Below are 22,802 nucleotides of genomic sequence, written 5' to 3' on the forward strand. Positions count from 1 at the left end.
ATGTCTGTGGATGATGGTGTTCAACACCGAGCTGAAGTCCACCAACAGGATCCTCATGTACGTCTCTGCAGAGTCCAGGTGCTGCAGGACATAATGAGGTCTCATGTTGACTGCATCCTCAACTGAGCTGCTTGCCCATCCAGCAGGGGTCCTGTGATGTCCTTCAGGTGGCTCAATACCAGCCATTCAAAAGACTTCATAACTACAGATGTCAGGGTGACGGGCCTCTAGTCATTTGTTCTGAATGAAATTCTGTTACCTCATTTGGGTTTTTCCAGAAGCACCCTAGGATTCTATGCAGAGAGCTTCCACTTAAGACACTCAGTCTGTATACAACTCAGAAGAAGAAACTAAGTCGGACTGCTATGTAGGACTGCTTTTTTGCATTTACGCAATATCTCTAAAATCAGAAAGGTCTTGTCTCAGAGTGATGCTGAAAAACTAATTCATGCATTTATTTCCTCTAGGCTGGACTATTGTAATTCATTATTATCAGGTTGTCCTAAAAGTTCCCTAAAAAGCCTTCAGTTAATTCAAAATGCTGCAGCTAGAGTGCTGACGGGGACTAGAAGGAGAGAGCATATCTCACCCATATTGGCCTCTCTTCATTGGCTTCCTGTTAATTCTAGAATAGAATTTAAAATTCTTCTTCTTACTTATAAGGTTTTGAATAATCAGGTCCCATCTTATCTTAGGGACCTCGTAGTACCATATCACCCCAATAGAGCGCTTCGCTCTCAGACTGCAGGCTTACTTGTAGTTCCTAGGGTTTGGAAGAGTAGAATGGGAGGCAGAGCCTTCAGCTTTCAGGCTCCTCTCCTGTGGAACCAGCTCCCAATTCAGATCAGGGAGACAGACACCCTCTCTACTTTTAAGATTAGGCTTAAAACTTTCCTTTTTGCTAAAGCTTATAGTTAGGGCTGGATCAGGTGACCCTGAACCATCCCTTAGTTATGCTGCTATAGACGTAGACTGCTGGGGGGTTCCCATGATGCACTGTTTCTTTCTCTTTTTGCTCTGTATGCACCACTCTGCATTTAATCATTAGTGATTGATCTCTGCTCCCCTCCACAGCATGTCTTTTTCCTGGTTCTCTCCCTCAGCCCCAACCAGTCCCAGCAGAAGACTGCCCCTCCCTGAGCCTGGTTCTGCTGGAGGTTTCTTCCTGTTAAAAGGGAGTTTTTCCTTCCCACTGTAGCCAAGTGCTTGCTCACAGGGGGTCGTTTTGACCGTTGGGGTTTTACATCATTATTGTATGGCCTTGCCTTACAATATAAAGCGCCTTGGGGCAACTGTTTGTTGTGATTTGGCGCTATATAAAAAAAAAATTGATTGATTGATTGAAGTCCAGACCAGCCCTGAGACCCATCAGGACAGTGTTTATCCCCAGATACTGTAGCATGAAACAGATGAATGTCCACAGGTCCATCTGGATAAGCGCTTACTCCCCAGCAAAGACCAGTACCTATTTACAGCTGAACGGACCTCCTGTCCAAAGACGCAGACAGGAAGTCCAAGCACACATATGGAATAAAACTCCAGTCTTATATATTGGTGGTCCAGCGCTTATCCCACAGAGCCCCCTGCTGTACAATTAGAATAATGTCTTAGCCGACATAACGAAGGTGTATTGATTGTTATCGCCTTTTATTAACGGTACGATTCAGTACTGCTATACATTATGTAATTTTCCACATTTCTCATCCATCCTTCAACTGCTTTTTTTTTGCTGATTTAAATTTCCATCCACAGCGTCATAGTTTGGCCTGACGAGGCAGCTGAAGAGGTCGAGAGAGAAGGAGATAAGAGACAGAAAGTTGAAAATTGGGCATTCTACCTGAAGTCTTTTCTTCAGGAGGTCCAGCTTTCTTCTCTCTTGTGGCAATAAAACAAATTTGAATTTGAGAGAGTTGAGGGCAGACTACAAACTTAGGTGGAGGCAGATGAAAAAGGAATATATGGATGTGTGCTCAGGATGTGTTGTGAGAATTCTGCTCTTCTGAATGTTTGAAGTTAAAAGAGCATGAGAAAGATGAAGGGAGGAGGAGGAGGAGGAGGAGGAGGAGGAAGACGAGCCGGCCAAAATAGCTGCTGTGACCAGATCAACATTTGGACCTGTGGGGAGGATCCGGTCTCTATCTGAGCTGCAGAGAAAAACCGCAATCTCACCAACCACAGAGATAAACAAACACGCTGATGTGGAAAAGGATTTGTGCTGCTGTCGTCACGCAAACTACACCAACACATCAACTGAAAGACCTCCTGATAAGACCTGCTGTACACTCCCCGCGACTGCACGGTCCCAGACACTGCACACTCCCCGACACAGCATGGTTCTAAACCCCGCATGCTCCCAGATGCTGCACACTCCCCAATGCTGCATGGTTCCAGATGCTGCACACTCCCCAATGCTGCATGGTTCCAGATGCTGCACACTCCCCAATGCTGCATGGTCCCAGACGCTGCACACTCCCCAATGCTGCATGGTCCCAGACGCTGCACACTCCCCGACGTTGCATGGTCCCAGACGCTGCACACTCCCTGACGCTGCATGGTCCCAGATGCTGCACACTCCCCTGACGTTGCATGGTCCCAGATGCTGCACACTCCCCGACGTTGCATGGTCCCAGATGCTGCACACTCCCCGACGCTGCATGGTCCCAGACACTGCACACTCCCCAGCACTGCATGGTACCAGATGCACTGAGACGCTCTGATCACGCTGCACTTTAACCGCTGCACACAGACAACACCATTAACATCACAACATAAAACTATTTTTATATTGTACCTAAAACTGAATATATTCTCTGGGTTTATAGACGTTGTTATTGTGTTTGTTTCATGTAAACATGTGAGAATCACAGTCTGTCTCTCCGTTATTTTCAATGGGAGCTGCTGTGAGCTACAATCGCTTCCTGATCATGTCGTTCTGGGGGAAAGTGAAGTTTGCTCTTTAACGTCTTGATTATTGTTCTTTACAACACTGTTTGTCCTCTTTGTTCCAGACTAATATATATAATATGTCTGACACTCGGTTTCCGTATATTAAATTCCACGCAGATTAAATGTAACAGACACGGATTATTTGTTATAATTGTTTTAGCAAGTTTTCAGGGTATCATGCAGCAGTCTCTTATTAACGTGATGAAAAGCATAAAAAATACATTTTTGTAGTATAATATTAATTTACAATTGTCATCGTGTGGATTCTCTATGTTGTTTTGACTGCAGCAACTCTCTGGCACACAAGGGATTATGGGATACATGAAAACCCTGAATAGGAAGTTAGCTTTGAGTTAGCAGAAGTTAGCATGCACGCTAATGACGTGAATTGTCTTGTAAATGACGCCAGAGGTGTTATCAGGTTACAAAAACAATGTTTTCAGTTTTAGATGTGTTTATTTCTCACTAGCTTTAATATATTATTTGAGAAAGGTGTTATTTTTAGCCAAAAATGACACAAAGTTAGCAGCTAGTGATACCAGGAAGTGACATCACCACACTAACATCTGTGACGTCATACCATAAAAATAGGAATAGAATGTTACTTTTTAACCTCTTAAAAGAGGTCAAGGTTAGCCATCTTTGAACTTGTCCAAGGTCTGTGTCCCAAGATTCTAGAATAGAATTTAAAATTCTTCTTCTTACTTATAAGGTTTAGAATAATCAGGTCCCATCTTATCTTAGGGACCTCGTAGTACCATATCACCCCAATAGAGCGCTTCGCTCTCAGACTGCAGGCTTACTTGTAGTTCCTAGGGTTTGTAAGAGTAGAATGGGAGGCAGAGCCTTCAGCTTTCAGGCTCCTCTCCTGTGGAACCAGCTCCCAATTCAGATCAGGGAGACAGACACCCTCTCTACTTTTAAGATTATGCTTAAAACTTTCCTTTTTGCTAAAGCTTATAGTTAGGGCTGGATCAGGTGACCCTGAACCATCCCTTAGTTATGCTGCTATAGAGTTAGACTGCTGGGGGGTTCCCATGATGCACTGTTTCTTTCTCTTTTTGCTCTGTATGCACCACTCTGCATTTAATCATTAGTGACTGATCTCTGCTCCCCTCCACAGCATGTCTTTTTCCTGGTTCTCTCCCTCAGCCCAAACCAGTCCCAGCAGAAGACTGCCCCTCCCTGAGCCTGGTTCTGCTGGAGGTTTCTTCCTGTTAGAAGGGAGTTTTTCCTTCCCACTGTCGCTGGGTGCTTGCTCACAGGGGGTCGTTTTGACCGTTGGGGTTTTTCTGTGATTATTGTATGGCCTTGCCTTACAATACGTATAAAGCGCCTTCGGGCAACTGTTTGTTGTGATTTGGCGCTATATAAATAAAATTGCTTGATTGAAGAATGTTCCCTGTGAATTTGAAGACTCTGGCAGTAACAGGACTGGACTTATGCTGAGGACAGACAGACGGATGGACAGACAGACAGACAGATGGACAGACGGACAGAAAGAGAGATGGACAGATGGATGGACAAATGGACAGACGGACAGACAGACAGATGGATGGACCCAATGGCATATTTGATGGCTTTGGGTAACAACTGAAAGGTGACTAAATCAACATTTATGGATGTAACTAGTCAGTATTTGCAGAGTGAAACTGTCCAAATGTCATAAGATGGAATGTAAATCACAAATTTCCACCCATTAAATTTATTGTGTTCCATATCATAGCAATGAGTGAAGATTTAAGTCTTGTCATGTTAAAATGAAAATGGATCCTTTATCATTTATCTACTTTTAATGCCAAAGATGAATATAGTTTATAAGGGCACATAAAAATGTTTTTAAAATGAAACGTTAATTCATGCTGAAGAAGTGTTATCCCGTACAAATATTATTATTAATAGAGACACAAAAGGGTCTCTTGAGGTGTAATTAAGGACACAGTCAGGTCCAGGGTTTCAAAAACAGAATCAGTATTCACTCAACTCAAGTGAAGTCAAGTCAGGGAGGATGCACAGGTCCTGGATGGCAACCACTCAGCCACAAATAAACATCTGTCTGCTGCAGCCAGGCGAAACATGGACGTCTGCCTGATCGTGCACAGAGAAACAGCTCACATGGCCAAAGTGTCGCAGCTGAGGCTGTTCACGGTGTCAGCGATCCTCCTCACGTTCTGCGCAGACGTCCGCTGCTCTAAACACTGATCCATTACAGTCCCTGAATGCAGCACAGTGGCGCTGCATCCTGCCTTCATCCTCAGCTGAGCTTAGCATCAACAACCCTAAAGCTCCTGCGGGGAGCCCCGAGTCTGAGTCTCCTCTGTGTGCTACGTCAGGCCTGCTGTCCACTTTCACAATCATCTCGTCCATCACGGCGCTCTGTGGGGACATTTTTTTGGAAAGCAGGAGATTCTTTTTGTTGAGACAAATTGGCAGAAAGGCCCACTTGCTGTGCAGTATCCATGATTACATCCGTGATTACACCTATTCAGCTCAGAAACAAAACCCAACCAGCAGCAAGTGACCCACTGTCAGATCATTTATGTCGCCCAAAACATGCTAAGCAGCAAAAAGGTGCACGTAGAATTTTCAAGGCTGATCAATACGCTCAGGTAACTAGATATCACACTGTTCCTGAAAAACCCATTGTTTATGACAAAAGAAAGAAAGAAAAGGCCTGAAGTCAGAAAAGATTAGAAATGGATGAGATATGAGACAAAGATGAAAAACAAGAGCGAGAAAGAAAGAAGGGAGACGGAGGAGGGATGAGTGAAAGACAATTAAAGAGAGTGATAGTCGGGCCAAGGGTCCAGAGGGCGAACACATGCACGCACACACGCACAGCAACTCAGGAAGACAAATGCAGCGACCTTCAGTGATAAGGCAAAAAGATCAATTATTGGATAAAGTTACAGAAAAAAAGAAAGAGATGTTTGGGGAGTGAGACGAACAGATGGAGACATAGAGAGACAAAGAGCAAGAAAAACAAAGAAAAACAAAAAGATATGGCTGAAAAATCAAGAACCAGTAAAGCAGAATAACACACATACATGGACACGCCCACAGTTTGCAATGCACACATACATAGACACGCCCACAGTTTGCACGCTACACATACATGGACACGCCCACAGTTTGCACTCTACACATACATAGACACACCCACAGTTTGCACTCTACACATACATAGACACACCCACAGTTTGCACTCTACACATACATAGACACACCCACAGTTTGCACTCTACACATACATAGACACACCCACAGTTTGCACTCTACACATACATAGACACGCCCACAGTTTGCACTCTACACATACATAGACACGCCCACAGTTTGCACTCTACACATACATGGACACGCCCACAGTTTGCACTCTACACATACATGGACACGCCCACAGTTTGCACGCTACACATACATGGACACGCCTACAGTTTGCACTCTACACATACATAGACACGCCCACAGTTTGCATGCAACACATACAGCAGACACGCCCACAGTTTGCTCTCCACGCTTGAATGGACTTGGAGTCGAGAAGGACTGTGGTGTCATTTGTTGGCAGGCGAAGCTTCACTGACCTTGACTTTGCAGATGATGCTGTGATCTCTGTCGGATCAATGAGCGAGGTGCTGTGTGAGGAGTGTCCTGGATCAAGACCAAGATCCAGGCTTTTCAGCGGGGCTGTTCCTTAACTCCTGTTTTTAGGACAGATGATAGAAATGTACGGTTCAGATGTGTTTCTTCAGAATATTAAAGATCAGTATGAGTCGTGTTTGCCAGTGTCACATCGAGCTTTAATGAAACGAGGCCTGAAAGGAACGGTCACGTGTTCTGGACCCCGTGTAAAAAGAAATGTGCTTTTCTTTTTTAGCTGCAGGCTTTGCTGCAGAGTTGTGGGCTGGTTGGAGCCGAGCGTGTGAAAATGTGCTGATGCAGGTGAACAAAGTGTTACCGGAGTCGAGTCCTGACAGGATGGAAGAATGGACCACTGCTCCCTGAAAAAACTTACCTGGAGTTTCAGCAGGTGTTTTAGAACTTACGTTAGCTTTCTTCTCAGTGTTAGAACAAATACACGGCCAAATGACTGAACAACAGGGAGACAACTCGGTGGGCGCTCACCTCCAGTCTGTCTACGGGGTGCAAGTGCAGGGTCACGAGTTTGAGAACCTTCATATTTGTGAAATGGAGGATCATTCATTCATGTCCAGTGGGTGGGGTGGGGGTGTCCTATGGTGCATTACTTGTTTTTGTATTGATGCGGTTTATCAAAGCTGATACACACCTTTTAATTTGGAGACTTTTATTGTTTTAGGGCCCTGTCCCACTGGCGTTTAGGAGGATTTGTGGGTGGTATGCGCACAAAAGTGGCCCACATCCGCCAAACAACCGCAATATCCGTGTAACATTCCTGTACGAGTCGGCTGACATCCGAACACGTCCGTGATCATCCGCGGAGGCACGCATGTCCGCAGCCAGGATTTTTGAGCGGCTCAAAAATCTTGATGCAGATGAGATCCGCATCACTTCCTGAACACATACTGAAGACATACGCAGGACATACACAACCAACGCGCCACATATCCCCTGTCATCCGCTGATATCTGCAACCGACGGGTTGGCGCGGGTTGGCGCGGCTTGGCGGTGGACCGGGACAGCGTGCAAAACAGATATAACGCGTGCCCAGCACGGCCACATCACGGTCGCAAATGGTATGTCGCACATGCAGACAGAGTGGGCACAGATGAAGCGAGTGCATCACGGCTGCTGTGCCCCTCATGGGGGCACCTCCGCTGTCGCCTTCGCGTCTGTTCCCAGTTATATCCGCTTTTCTTCCTCATGTATTCGCTGATCCACCTCTGGACATTTGTCATTTCTGCCCACCTTTGTTGCAGACGCTCAGCTTTTGTCTCCTCATTTCATGCGCAAATCCTCCTAAACGCCAGTGGGACAGGGCCCTTAGAGTTATTGTGTTCATATCCTGGAGGAGACTCTTCCAACACTCTGTTTATTCATTCAGTAACAGAAGAGACCTGGCACCAAAAGCATCCAGTCCTCACCTGAGGTCACTGGTTAGTGTCCAAGGCCCAAATCACCACACTCTTCCTTCATTCTATCCCTTCACCTTTTCCCTTCTTTTTGCACATTCCTGTGACAAAACAAAGGGAAAGGGTGAAGGAAGAGTGTGGTGATTTGGGCCACGCCCAGAAAGATTTGGACCTCCGTTCTCTTGCAGAGACATCATCATCCAACATCTCTGTTGAGGAACCTCATGACTCCATGAGCTCTTCCCAAACTTCTCTCAGTCTCAAAGGTAAAGGACCCAGAGACACGAACGTCACTGTTGACATCAGTTAATGTCTCTGCAAAGATAAGATCATTTTTCGTTACAGGAAAATTAAGTTTGCTGATTTTGTACTATTACTTCTGGATAGTGCGCTATTATTTATTTTGTTGTGATGAGAAATTTAAGTTCACTGATTAATTTCAAATGTCTGTGTTTTGCTCTTTTTTGTATTTGAGTATAATTTTCAAAGGTAAACGGGGGTAGGTGTGTATGTAAGATTTCACTTCAACCTACACCCTTTCGGTTACACAGGCAAACCAAGAAACCAGATATTTTGTACCAAATAAACTTATTCATTCATTCATTCATCTTAGTCTTGATACAGAGCAATTGCAAACCCAGACGCTCTGATTCCTTACTCTTTCTCAAATGGTGCATTTGTTCCCATAAAGGTCACAGTATTGTCCTCAAAGTCAAGGTCAGTAAACCCTCCCACATCAACAAACACACCTACATCTCTGGTTTCCATCAACCAGACCCAACACCCAGCTCATGCAAGAACTAGAAGACAGAGCAATCCCTGAGGAACACCAGAACTCCCCGGGAAGAGCTCAGAATCTCCACCCCTCTGTGGACAGCACTCACAGTTTTCAAGTACAGGCCACGATCCCACCAATTCTCAGGATGCCCACAAAGCAGTCAGTTTAGAAAATAAAACACTTCATGAAAAAAAAGTAGTCTGCACAGAAGGACTGTCGATATTTGCACTCGCATTCATTGGGTACTCGCTGAGTTAGGATGTGGTTGATGGTAAACCTCTTGGGTGTGAAGCTAGAGGGTTCCAGAACTGGAACCAAATCCTATTAAGAATAATCCTAGGAAGCACTTTTCCTGGAGCAGAGAGCAGTGTAATTATTGCAATCCAGGGAGCACACTTTCCTTTCCAGAGCTGGACAATAAGTGTGTTCTTCACGTCCGTAGGGATGATACCACCTCCCAGATTGAAACAAAGATTGTTTGCAATGCCTGGAGAAGCCCATCTCCACCCGGCTGGAGGAGCTCAGCTCAAATGCTGCAGATTGGTTTTCAGGATTGCAGGAAATACTTGTCTCCATATTGTTTTGTTGAATTTAATCATCAAGAATGTGCTTGTTTTTGGAGAGAGATGTGTTGTGGGTGCTCACCAGCCTGCACTCACACCATTAACTTTACATACAACCACATTTTGTATGTTTTTGAGATGATGTGAAGAGATGTGGTGCTGATCTTCTGCACCGCAGAACAAAGCCGAGGAGCCGAGAGTGAGATGGACGGGCAGACAGGGAACAGAGAGACAGACAGCAATCACACAGCCCGAACGCCACAGAGGTCAACGCTATCACGGAAACCAACGCTTATTTCGTGGCATTTCATCATCATGATGTCTTGGTCGCTCTCTCGCTCTCGATCTCGGGCTCTTTTTTCGTCTCTTTCATGGCAGGATTTCTGATTGGTGACAAAGCCATTTATGTCTCCCTTATGCCCCCCCCCCCCCACCCCTTTGTTCTCTGCTGTTTGTGCTTCTTCTTTTTTTTTGTTGTGTATTATTTTTTCTCGCCTGCTCTCTTTGTTTGCCTCCCAATCCGGCTGATTTTCTTTCTTCCTCTCACCTCACCTTCATCACGCCTTCCCCTCCTCCACCTCCTCCTCCCCTTGACTTACATAATTTTCTGTCTAAACACCTCCATCGCCTCTTTGTTTCTCATTTTGCCTTTCTTCCACCCTTCATTTAAATTCTGCACTTCATCTCTTTACTTTGCTCTTCCTTTCTTATCTCGCCCTTCCCACCTTTTCCCTCTCTCTTTCACCTCTCCATTACTTCCCGCTCTCTCTGATCCTACACGTCACTTTTTTTCCTTTGTGCTCTCACCTTTCTTACCCTCACACATCCTCCCTTCAACGTACTTCCATCTTCTCTTTTCCAAACTTTCCCACCATCCCCCTCATTCCTCTGCTCTCACCACCTTATTTTTTCTTTCTTCTCAGCTGTCCTTCCTCTTCTTTATTATCTTTCTCTCCATCTCACATTTGGGGTGGGCCATATGACCTAAAATCAATATCACAGTTTTTTTTTACATTTTGGGTGGTGATGATATGACGTCACCATATTGGTGGTTTGCACTACATGACCCCTTTAATAATTATCTTATTTGAGCAGGAGTTTAACCTGGACTGGTTTAACTTTCGAACCTGCTCCTTCAAAGTTAAAATATGGATGAAAAACTTCACAAGTCATATATTTTTACAGTTATACCTTTTTAGCTCACCTGGACCACAGGTCCAGTGGGATTATGTTGTGTGTCGCCTGTCCGGCATCAGCATCGGCATCAGCGTTGGCGTCAGTGTGTGTAAACATCTTCATCTCTGGAAAAACAACAAGGAAGGTATTTAGTGGGACTTGTCGTTGCCCTAACTTGTATTGGAATTACAGTTGTCATGAGAGACTCGCTGGAATGAGTTATCGCAGGAGAACCCGACCCGGCAGTCGCATTGCATGACTCACTGGAGATGCTGTCATGTCAATATAAGGTGAAGAATCACACTCTCTAGCTTATTCTCATTTTTAATTTAATTTAATTTTTTTTTTTTTTTTTTTACTTTTTTAGACTATATCCATTGCACAAACATGTTTTGGCCTGAACACACCTGCTGTCTTGCTAACGCTGTTATGTTGTCATAGTTCTTTGTTGACATTCTGAAAATATCATTTAACTTTTGCGTAAATCTCTAACAGAAAGCAGCCAGCATGGTGGCTTAGTGGTTAGCACTGCTGCCTTGCAGCGAGAAGGTCCCAGGTTCGCTTCCCGCCAGGTCCTGTCTATGTGGAGTTTGTATGTTCTGTGTTTGCGTGGTTTCCCTCCGGGAGCTCCGTCTTTCACCCACATTCAAAGACCTGCAGGTTCGGTGAAGTGGAAACTTTAAATTGACTGTAGGTGTGAATGAGTTTGTCTTGTCTTCTTTCATACTTCCGTCCTCTTGCTGCCCCTCCATCATCTTTCTATCTCTCCCCCCCAACACTACTAGACTCTACATTTCCCAATCTTTCTCTTTCTCGTCTTCCTCCGGCAGCGCTGAGGGACAGTCGGATCCAGCTGCACCTTTCCACGCCCACTGAGCTGTCCATCACCATCTCTGACGTGCAGCTGTCTGACGAGGGCGAGTACACCTGCTCCATCTTCACCATGCCAGTCCGCACCGCCCGAGCCACCGTCACTGTGTTAGGTAGGTGACACACGCAGACACACCTACACACACACACACACACACACAGTCATGTGCATGATGACATATCCAAAAGCACGACAGCGCCCAGGCTGAGCTGCAGTGGAGGCCGCCAGCTGTCTTACAAACATTCAGACGAAACTGCTTGTTTATGTGCCTGTCGCTTTAAATGGAAAGAAGCTGCTGGCTGCACCATTGTTGTTCATAGTAAATGGTAAATGGACTGCATTTATATAGCGCTTTTTACATTGGCATCAGATGCTCAAAGCGCTTTACAATAATGCCTCACATTCACCATGATGTCAGGGTGCTGCCATGCAAAGTGCTCACTACACACCAGGAGCAACTAGGGGATTAAAGACACTTAGTGATTTTCCAGTCAGGCTGGGACTTGAACCAAGGATCCTCTGGTCTCAAGCCCAATGCTTAACCACTAGACCATCACCTCCCTTACATGGACACCCTGTCCACCCTCTTTGGTTCAGATTTTCAGAAGAAGGATCAAACTGAATGATGGTTCAGTTTGTTGACAGTCTGAAAACATTTCAGCGGAAGTTCCAGTCAAATCGGGTGTCGTCACTCGTTTTGTTGGTCTCTCACAGAACAGAAGTGCTGTGGCTGTCTGGATTATTTACAGTCTTCTCCTGACATTTTTGTATTTGGCACACTGGAACCAATCTTTTGTAGATCATAAGAACGTGTTACTGGTGGTCATAATGTGATAATAATAACAATCCTGTTAAAAGGGAGTTTTTCCTTCCCACTGTCACCAAGTGCTTGCTCACAGGGGGTCGTTTTGACCATTGGGGTTTTTCTGTAATTATTATATGGCTTTTGCCTTACAATATGAAGCACCTTGGGGCAACTGTTTGTTGTGATTTGGCGCTATATAAATAAAATTGATGATGATGATGATGATAATAACACAATTACACCAGCAACAAAACAAACTGAAACGAGAGTGAAAATATTTTTCTCTGCTGAGTCAGACTGCAGTTCTCTTGGACTTGACAATGCAGTGACGCTAGGCACCCGTCCATCTACAAACCAATTAAATACAGCTATAGGGAGCTGCATCCCGTGTAGTTGAGAATGATGGGAAATGTGCATATTACCTCAGTAGCTGTGTGGCACCCAGAGTGGAACTGACGTCATGAAGGTACAGATACCAACGAACAGCACCATTAGTGCTGGCATATCGATTAAAAAGTACTCCATATTGGAGCGCAGACTTCTTTCACTGACATCTAAAACTGCTCACAACCCTGTAGAATTTCATTTATTTTTGTTTCTTTATTCTCAGCTTTAAAGTCCACTTAAGGCCAGCCCGTTATGAAAAAAAAATTACAATGAATATAAAACCTTTTTCATACACATAGCATCCTTGGGATGCAGAACAAACGGCATGTAACGTCTGGTTCTGTTTTAAGATGTCACTGTCAGAGCACTGCCCAGAGTTTTGCTTTATCACGGGTAGGGTTGGGTATCGAGAACCGATTCTTTTCAAGTATGGTTAAGAAATAATTAAATCCACCGACATCAATAGTCTTTTTGCTTAACAATTCCCTTATTGGTCCTTCAGAGCGGCCGTTGTTTTTGAGGGTGTTTGTCAGGAAAATGATCATTCTACTATGTTGATTACAGACCATGTTGCGGGTCTGTAATCAACCGCTTCTGCAGCGCGACTCCACTTTGAAGTGTGAACCAATAAAGCAATGCTTCGATCCACTAGCTTGTTGGTTCTTTGATTTGCTGCTCTTCAGAAACAGCAAGTCCACTTCTTAACCCCTCTCAAAGCCATTAAAATATCGTGAGTCACTTTTGTGTGGATTAAAGTCGCTAACTGGGACTCGTGTCTTGTTGCAGTCAAGAAATGAGAATCGTCCTCTGTTCTGTTCACACAGCTCCAAATGCTGCGCGGCTCTCTGCCGAGACACAGTCCAGTTTGAATTAATAACTTCCAAATGAACTGCTGCGTTAAATAAAATGACACCTCTTACAAACGCTGTAATACAGACAAGAAACTACAATCGACTAAAATGTTTTTTTTTTCCTCCCAAAATGAGACGTCCTGCATTCTTTATGAATTACATCCTGACGTGCAGCACAGCAGCTGTAAGAGCTCAGCTCAGATATACGGAAAGACATTCATGCCAATAATGTCTGAAAGGAAATGCTTTTGACAAAAACTAACAGATTTTGTTTATTTCTATTTATGTCCAGAGATCAAGGATTCACCATGTAGAGCTTATTATGTCCACAGTTTAAGGATCCAGTGACCAATTTCATATTTATTTACTTTAAGACTCAATAAAATGTTGTTCAATTTCAATTCAATTTAATCAGCTTATAAAGCACCAAATCACAACAAAAGCCGTCTCAAGGCGCCTCACATAGAACAGTTCAACATAAAAAATTAAAATAAATAAATAAAAATTAAAAAATTCAAATACCTAATTAAAAACAGATGTAAAAGAATAAAACATAAAATAAAAACTACTCATAAGAAAAAGAATAAAAATAGGTTTTAAGTCTTGACTTAAAAATGTCCACAGACTCCGACTGCCTCATGGTCGCAGGAAGACTGTTCCACAGAGCGGGTGCAGGATAAGAAAAAGCTCTTTGACCTGCTGACATAGAAAACCTGTAAAGCCTACTTTTAGTGCACAAAAAAATTCACAAGAGGCACCAATAAAGGAATCCATAAGGAATAGGATCGATAAGCGGAATCGATAATGGTATCGATATCTATAAAATCTTATCGATACCCATCCCTAATCATGGGAGTTTGAATGCCTGTTTCCTGGCTGCAGAGAGAATGTTTCAGTCAGAGTGAGTGAAAAAGTGATAAGACAGAGAGCACGGTGGTCAGAGAATGCACCCGCCTTAAACAAAACTATTAATCAGAACAACATTATGTTGTGATTATTTCACAGCGGTTAAGCTGTAAAAACCAAATAAATGTGGACACACAGCAGCAAAACTTTTTTCTGTCTTTCTGTGGCATGTACAGTGGAGCCCAAATGATATGGATTTTTTAGTGGCCAATAGTTATATTATAATAGGGAGTAAAAAAAAAGTACAATACAGATATAGAGATAAAGAAAACAGTTTTCAATAAAATGTCTCACTGGAACAACTTCCTTTTAATTTTTAATGCATTATACAAATATAATAGTAATGATTACAACTGTTCTTGTAATTTTCACTTGTCTTTGCAATTTTATTGCAAAGAAGGCGCCACAACATCATAACACACTAAGACATTGCAGCAGCGTATTATAAAATTAGTAGTAAAAAATTAAATATTAATAATAAATTGTGCACATCATGCAGGAGAATGTAAGTGGGTTGTATTCAGTTCTACTATACATCAAAATCCACGCACACTTGGTTTGTACATCCTACTGAACATGGACTCGAGCACATGTGCACACGCACCAAACTCCTCCCTGGCCACGCCTCTATCTGAATATGCAAATGTATTCAAATAGTTTGGTTGTGTCCTGCTGAGGTAACCATACTGTAAGTGTGGAGTGTTGTGTGTTTGATGACGCCCGCCATCGTCTCTGTGTTGTTTTTTGTAAAAATTAAAGAACTTTCAGAGAATGGAAATTAAATAAGTATGTCTGTGTGTAAATGTTGAATTGAGCTGCACAGACACACACTGACAGTATGTGATGACAAATCCTGAACACAGTCGGCGGCTCGTTAAGAGGCTCATCTCGAGTTCCACCATCATGAAAAAGAAAACATATTAATAATATTAATAAAAGACATTTGAATGTGCACATGCCCAAATATGTCTGCGCTGGATAAATTATTTAACCAAGCAAGCAGCCCCCCCATCGCACACTGCACCTGATGCGCATTTGCGCACCACACAATATGAATATTGATGGATTGAAAATGTTTCATATTAACAAAAACAAACTGATCATATGATGGCGCCTTTATGTTTGTAGTCAGTAGCTCCAATTACATTTGGGAAACCGCCAATCACTGCAAAATGCGCTGTAATGTCGGAGTGTGATGCACCTGAATGAGATTCAGATGACTGTGTTCCACTCAAGGTTGACTGGCACACTCCTGACCGATCGGCCAGCTCCCGCTGGAATGCCCTGATGCTGGGAAGCCCAGCGTGGTCAGCACCTGTGTGCGCACAGACAACCCCTGGCTCCTCGCCGTATTGCACTCTGGGCCGACCACAGTTGTGTGCACAACTCCACTTAACAGTGGCCTTGGTAATCAAAATCAGTTTATCAGCTAATTATTGTCATTTGCAAGTAAATCCAGGCGTTCCCTGAATACATGCTCACGCTGGATTGCACCATTTTCAAGGTCCTCTAACAACGCTAACACAGCCACTGTTAGCGCCATTTTACGCATCACTTTGCACATCTTTTTATATCCACCCATATAACTGCAAACACGTGGGTGTGTTAAATGTTCATCAGTGTGTCTCTGATGACTTCATGTTTTCACACTATTAACGGTTCCCAGCATCACCTCTGCGTGTCACCCGAGGAACAACAGCTGTAGAAACATGTGCACGCCAGCCAGGATTTTTGCGTGATGCACCGCACATTTCCACACTCACGTCACTTTTGATACGTTTGCATGTGGACGTGGTGACAGGTGTACGTGCATATCGTCATGGACAGTTTCTCAGTTGCACAGATCACCTTGGCTGCTGTCGATCATCATTTTTTTCCCTCTAAATCCTGAAGATTGTGACAAATTTATGTGGTCAAAAGTTAAGCCGTCTCTTTCAGGGATGATTGAAATTTGTTTCACATGCTCATCTATTTCCACTTTAGTTGCGATGACACTCATAACAAATTCACGGCATTGTTGTCTTTGTCAACCAGATAAATTCACAAAAGCTGGCAGACGGATCAGTCATTTAGACGGTGGAGCTGCAAACTGGAATCTTACCAGGCCCCGCGGCGTTATGCTGCACTGTTTACATTCAGCGACACCTGAAGGAACTCTGACCCCATTTGTTAAGTGTAGATTATTAGTACTGAGTTAGGGGCCAGACACATGCCGTATTTTATCCATGTGGCCTTGAGTACGGTGTGACAGATTGATCCTGTAGTGACTTAAAGTCTGATATGAGCCTTTGACAAATATATCTCTGTAGCTGTGTTATTTTGCTGATATAAAAACTTTTATTTGACCAAATAAACAATGTAGGAAAACACTTAGCCTGTTGCAAATGGTGTCATTATGTAGTTTGTCCAGCAGAGGGCACTGTGACAGCACTGTTTACAATGCTGGGACCTCCATCACCCCTTGGTCACATGTGCTCCAAGAGACAGCTGCAAAGTGACCAGCTGTCATTCATTTTTAGTCAGAGAGTTTTACAGCGACAAGAAACAAGTGGTCGCTGTACCACCAGCTAGAGGAGGACAAATGAGACAAGACGTCTCTTCTATGCAAGCCAAGTGAAGACAGCGTGATGACAGAGTGACATAGACTGGTTGGTTGGTGGTTATTTTTACAATTGTTTATTATAAAATGAACTGTAAAACATCAAACCTCAGTTATATTCATGAGATTTGATAACAAAATATTCAGAGTTTTTGCATTTTTTTAATCAGCAGATGTATTGCAGATGTATCACTTAGTTTTTGCCAACAATATCAGTATCTACCCCCCCCCAAAAAATCTGTTTAAATACAAACTCTTTAATCGTTTAGAACCTCCCACATGAAAGAATGTTTTGCCTGTTGTAGAGATGATGTTAACATTTAAAATCAACTCAACAAATCACTTTTAGAGTTTAAAATCACCTCAGGAAAACACTTCTGGAGTTAAAATCAAGTCAACACATCAGTTTTAGAGTTTAAAAAAAATCAACCCATCATATCACGTTTGTCAGAGCAGGTGGGTGCCGGGCACCCGAAGCAGCTGGACCCGCAATGCAGACTCCCACATCAGGTTCACGTGTAAAAGCAAACATCGTCTTTATTTCAGGCTGAGGTACGGTACACAGGTCAGCGGAGCGGAGGTACAAGCAGGGTCAGGCAAAAACGCAGTCATATTCAGGCAGGGTTCAGGAGCACGAGTAAACATGAACATCAGGGATGAGGCAAAAAGCGTAGTCAAGAAACAGAGCAGATTTCAAAACACACGGCTAAGCAAAACAGGACTGGATACAAGAGCTAGGATGTGTACTAACAACGACAAACTGGCACTGAGCTGTGAGACTGATGGTTTAAATAAGGGGCAAAAAATTAGGGTGATGTGAAGCAGGTGCGTGGAAGTTTCTGGAAGGGGGCGTGACTGGGTGAGCCAAAGGTTGTGCAGAGTACAAGATAGTGAAGGAAGGAAAGCACAGAGTGAAGTGAAGTAACAGACAAAGACACATGAACTGGAGCAAGAGTGGGAGTGAATGAAAACACAAAGCAGACATAAACAAGGTGGGAAACAAAGACATGGGGCAGGTGCAGGGTGGAAACAAAATGACAAAACAGAACAGAGCTAAATTGGAACTCATGGTCAGAATATAATGCAACAACAGGAACCATAATCAAACATGAGCATGAGAACAAAAGCAAGTAGAACTGAACAGGGAATCAATACAAAAACAAAATTAAACAGGAACAAACTAATAAACAAAAATCAAAACCAGATATAAAAGTACACAGGCAACATATACAGAACAAAGCTAAATGATAAATGATAAACAATGAAAACACAAACCGGCTGAACAGAACTAGAACAGAACTGGACATTGGCTAAAGTATATAAAGTAACAAAATGATAAGGAAAACATAGCGGAATAACTCATGATGAAAATAAAAAACTAATACATCAAAGCTGGGGCCGGAGATGAGCCAAAAGGGGATCCAAAATAAGGACTAAGACCTAGACCCAGGCCGGGCATGACAACGTTCAGAGTTTAAAATTACCTCAGCAAATCACTTTTAGAGTCTTAAATCAACTGAACAAATCACTTTTAGAGTTTAAAATGAACTCAGAAATGAAGTTTTAGAGTTTAAAATCAACTCAGAAAAATCACATTTAGAATTTAAAATCAACTCAACAAATCACTTTTAGAGTTTAAAATCACATCAGCAAAACACTTCTGGAGTTAAAATCAAGTCTACAATCTTTTATGAATTTAAAATAAATCAGTTCACCTTTACTTTAAACTCAGTTCAGCAAATCTCTCTCTCACACACACACACACACACACACACACACACACACACACACTGTTATCCTGCAGATCTTTCACGTTACACATGAATTTAAAACGCCTTGTGAAATATTCCGGCTCGTCTGTGGCAGAGTGAATTGAAAGGCGATGACCTCGTTACCTTCCGTTTTTATCAGCTCCATCCAGTCTGATCTCGATCTTCTGCTCGTGGCATTAACCTGCGGCTGAGGTTCTGACCTCGTATAACTCCTCGGCGGAGATAAATCGGCCTGCTCGCCCTCTCAGACGGATGCTGTCGCCTGCGTGTGATGATTCTTTGTCCTTTGCGGCGCTCACAGTAAATTGCGGTCACGCTGTCAGGAGTGTGTGAGCTGTTTTATCGATTGGGTTTTGGACTAATCGGGCTTGGCCCTCGACAGCCTTTTGAGTATTGATTGGTATTTGTGGAGTTGTTATTGTTCTTTGCTGTCAGCGTGTTCTGGACACATTTCATGGTTTGATTTGAAGATGAGAACAAAGCAGTGCGATCCTTTAATGCGCCAGCTAACGGCGCATTAAAGGATTGCCACTATGGAGACGTGCACACATCGTTCACGCGGCAACTTGTCCGGTTGTCCCCTGAGGTTCTGCTGGACAGATTTACAGCCATCATCTCTGTGTCCAGCGTCATTTTAAAAGGACTCTGTGCTGATCACATCAAAACCTGCTTCCATCTGTTCAACATCTCTGCTCGTTTTGTGTCCGTCTGTAAAGAAGAGATTTTTCCCCCTTTAAGCTCATCTGTGATAATGCGGATTTTAAATTGCCACTAAGCTTTTGAAATTCACCTCATTACAATTTGCCCAGAAATATTTAGATGGAACCCTCACAGATGGTCAGATGGTTCCACCTCACGCTCCCCGAGAATGCATTTATTGAAAATACAACAACATAACCGTGTTGTGTGAAGAACCGGGAACCGAAACAGACTCCAAATGCAGCCAGGAGTGAAAAAAGATGACAGTTTATTGAAAACGTGTGGATGATGTGATGAGGTGGAGACCAAGAGGCGATGGCGCTGGAGGACGGGTTGCAGGTGCAGGAAATCCAGTGAGTCCAGTGGAGCCGGCGGTGGCTGCAGTCTGCACAAGACAAAGCAAACCAAAAATAATCCAAAACACAGGAACAGCACTACGAAGGTATAATATAACTTGAGGCCAGGTTTACCACTTCCAGTGACGGAAAGCTCTGGCGGCGTCCTCCTGTTCAGCCACGGCTTAAGGAGGACACCACTAATCGATGCAGGTGAGCCGCAGCCACAGATGATGATCAGCTCCACTGGCAGAGAAACACGTGAAGGAGGGGAAACAACAAAAAAGGAGCCAGACCGATTCCCCAGACCACAACATGACTGCATCATTGTCTGTCTGTCAGTGTGGCTTCAGGTTATTGTTGTTGAAAGGCCACAGGGTTGATCCCTAAATTTACAAAACATCCTGAGGGGAGAGGGGAAAGGCACTCGTCCTGGAAGTCCGGGGAAGTCCCACCAGAAGGGCCGTTTTATTTCAGCTTTAAATGTGATTAACATTGACATGAAGTGGGAATTGTAGACTGTATGCAAACCCTCTGTGACATCACACGTAGGTTTGCTGACAAACGGTTTTGAAGCTGCAATGGGCGGCTCCAGATGTCGCCATCTTTTCAGCTCCCAACTCCACCGAATGACCTGCCAAAACCGTAAATGGGCAAAGAGGTGGAGTCTCCTGCACGTGACCTGTGCAGGAAGCATGAAGCCCGAACACGCCCCCAAGCTTGCAGTTAGTAAACATGTAAAATTAAGCTCAAGCTAATATGCTAATATCAATCAATCAATCAATCAATTTTTTTATATAGCGCCAAATCACAACAAACAGTTGCCCCAAGGCGCTTTATATTGCAAGGCAAGGCCATACAATAATTATGTAAAACCCCAACGGTCAAAACGACCCCCTGTGAGCAAGCACTTGGCTACAGTGGGAAGGAAAAACTCCCTTTAACAGGAAGAAACCTCCAGCAGAACCAGGCTCAGGGAGGGGCAGTCTTCTGCTGGGACTGGTTGGGGCTGAGGGAGAGAACCAGGAAAAAGACATGCTGTGGAGGGGAGCAGAGATCGATCACTAATGATTAAATGCAGAGTGGTGCATACAGAGCAAAAAGAGAAAGAAACAGTGCATCATGGGAACCCCCCAGCAGTCTACGTCTATAGCAGCATAACTAAGGGATGGTTCAGGGTCACCTGATCCAGCCCTAACTATAAGCTTTAGCAAAAAGGAAAGTTTTAAGCCTAATCTTAAAAGTAGAGAGGGTGTCTGTCTCCCTGATCTGAATTGAGAGCTGGTTCCACAGGAGAGGAGCCTGAAAGCTGAAGGCTCTGCCTCCCATTCTACTCTTACAAACCCTAGGAACTACAAGTAAGCCTGCAGTCTGAGAGCGAAGCGCTCTATTGGGGTGATATGGTACTACGAGGTCCCTAAGATAAGATGGGACCTGATTATTCAAAACCTTATAAGTAAGAAGAAGAATTTTAAATTCTATTCTAGAATTAACAGGAAGCCAATGAAGAGAGGCCAATATGGGTGAGATATGCTCTCTCCTTCTAGTCCCCGTCAGTACTCTAGCTGCAGCATTTTGAATTAACTGAAGGCTTTTTAGGGAACTTTTAGGACAACCTGATAATAATGAATTACAATAGTCCAGCCTAGAGGAAATAAATGCATGAATTAGTTTTTCAGCATCACTCTGAGACAAGACCTTTCTGATTTTAGAGATATTGCGTAAATGCAAAAAAGCAGTCCTACATATTTGTTTAATATGCGCTTTGAATGACATATCCTGATCAAAAATGACTCCAGGATTTCTCACAGTATTACTAGAGGTCAGGGTAATGCCATCCAGAGTAAGGATCTGGTTAGACACCATGTTTCTAAGATTTGTGGGGCCAAGTACAATAACTTCAGTTTTATCTGAGTTTAAAAGCAGGAAATTAGAGGTCATCCATGTCTTTATGTCTGTAAGACAATCCTGCAGTTTAGCTAATTGGTGTATGTCCTCGGGCTTCATGGATAGATAAAGCTGGGTATCATCTGCGTAACAATGAAAATTTAAGCAATACCGTCTAATAATACTGCCTAAGGGAAGCATGTATAAAGTGAATAAAATTGGTCCTAGCACAGAACCTTGTGGAACTCCATAATTAACTTTAGTCTGTGAAGAAGATTCCCCATTTACATGAACAAATTGTAATCTATTAGACAAATATGATTCAAACCACTGCAGCGCAGTGCCTTTAATACCTATGGCATGCTCTAATCTCTGTAATAAAATTTTATGGTCAACAGTATCAAAAGCAGCACTGAGGTCTAACAGAACAAGCACAGAGATGAGTCCACTGTCTGAGGCCATAAGAAGATCATTTGTAACCTTCACTAATGCTGTTTCTGTACTATGATGAATTCTAAAACCTGACTGAAACTCCACATTTTGATTAACACACACTTCCGTGTACTGAGCCACAGTTTGGACCCAGGTATTAAAACATAAAACTGCCTCTTGCCTCAGCAGCTGTTGCACCATCACTGGACGTAATGTCACTAAGTTACATGCTAGTTAGTGTTAGTGTGCCCTGATAGGAAGAGAGTGGTGACATAACCAATTCCAAAAAATCAGTCACGTGACTCATGGTGCCATCTTGGGTTCAAAATAGTGTTCACTGTTAATGTGTCTGCATCTAAATCAGCTATTTTATTTATTTATTCACTGAAAATGTCAGGTTGTTGTGCATTTGGAGGCACAAAAAGACACAATAAGGGCTTCAAGATGTACAGATTCCCTTCAGATCCAAACAGAAGAAACATTTTGGAAAATAACGTCAACTGTGTGGGATGGAAGTGACTTCATCATCAAAGCTTTCAGAAGTAAATTTATTGTTCAGTCCCATGTCCAGTAAAACTCACCTAAACCATCGTCATATAAACCGGCTTGACGCGCACATCAAGCTGCTGCAGGCTGCGCAGTGAAGACACCAAAGTTTGCTGCTTTCACTGCACACCGTTTACATTTTGATAATGGATCAAATACATTTGATCTGGCCCCAGCCAGTCCCAGCAGAAGACTGCC

General features: G+C 43.3%; 1 protein-coding gene across 1 annotated transcript in view; it reads left to right on the forward strand.

The window, feature by feature from the left end:
* Positions 1-22,802, forward strand: part of LOC117522342 (cell adhesion molecule 3-like) — a 302,078-nt gene that overhangs the window by 244,882 nt on the left and 34,394 nt on the right. Inside the window, exon 4 of the mRNA XM_034183737.1 lies at positions 11,345-11,497. Coding sequence (XP_034039628.1) covers positions 11,345-11,497 — 153 coding nt within the window. The remainder of the gene's footprint in view (positions 1-11,344; positions 11,498-22,802) is intronic.

Source organism: Thalassophryne amazonica, chromosome 12 (genome assembly GCF_902500255.1).
Source record: "Thalassophryne amazonica chromosome 12, fThaAma1.1, whole genome shotgun sequence".
Taxonomy (NCBI): domain Eukaryota; kingdom Metazoa; phylum Chordata; class Actinopteri; order Batrachoidiformes; family Batrachoididae; genus Thalassophryne; species Thalassophryne amazonica.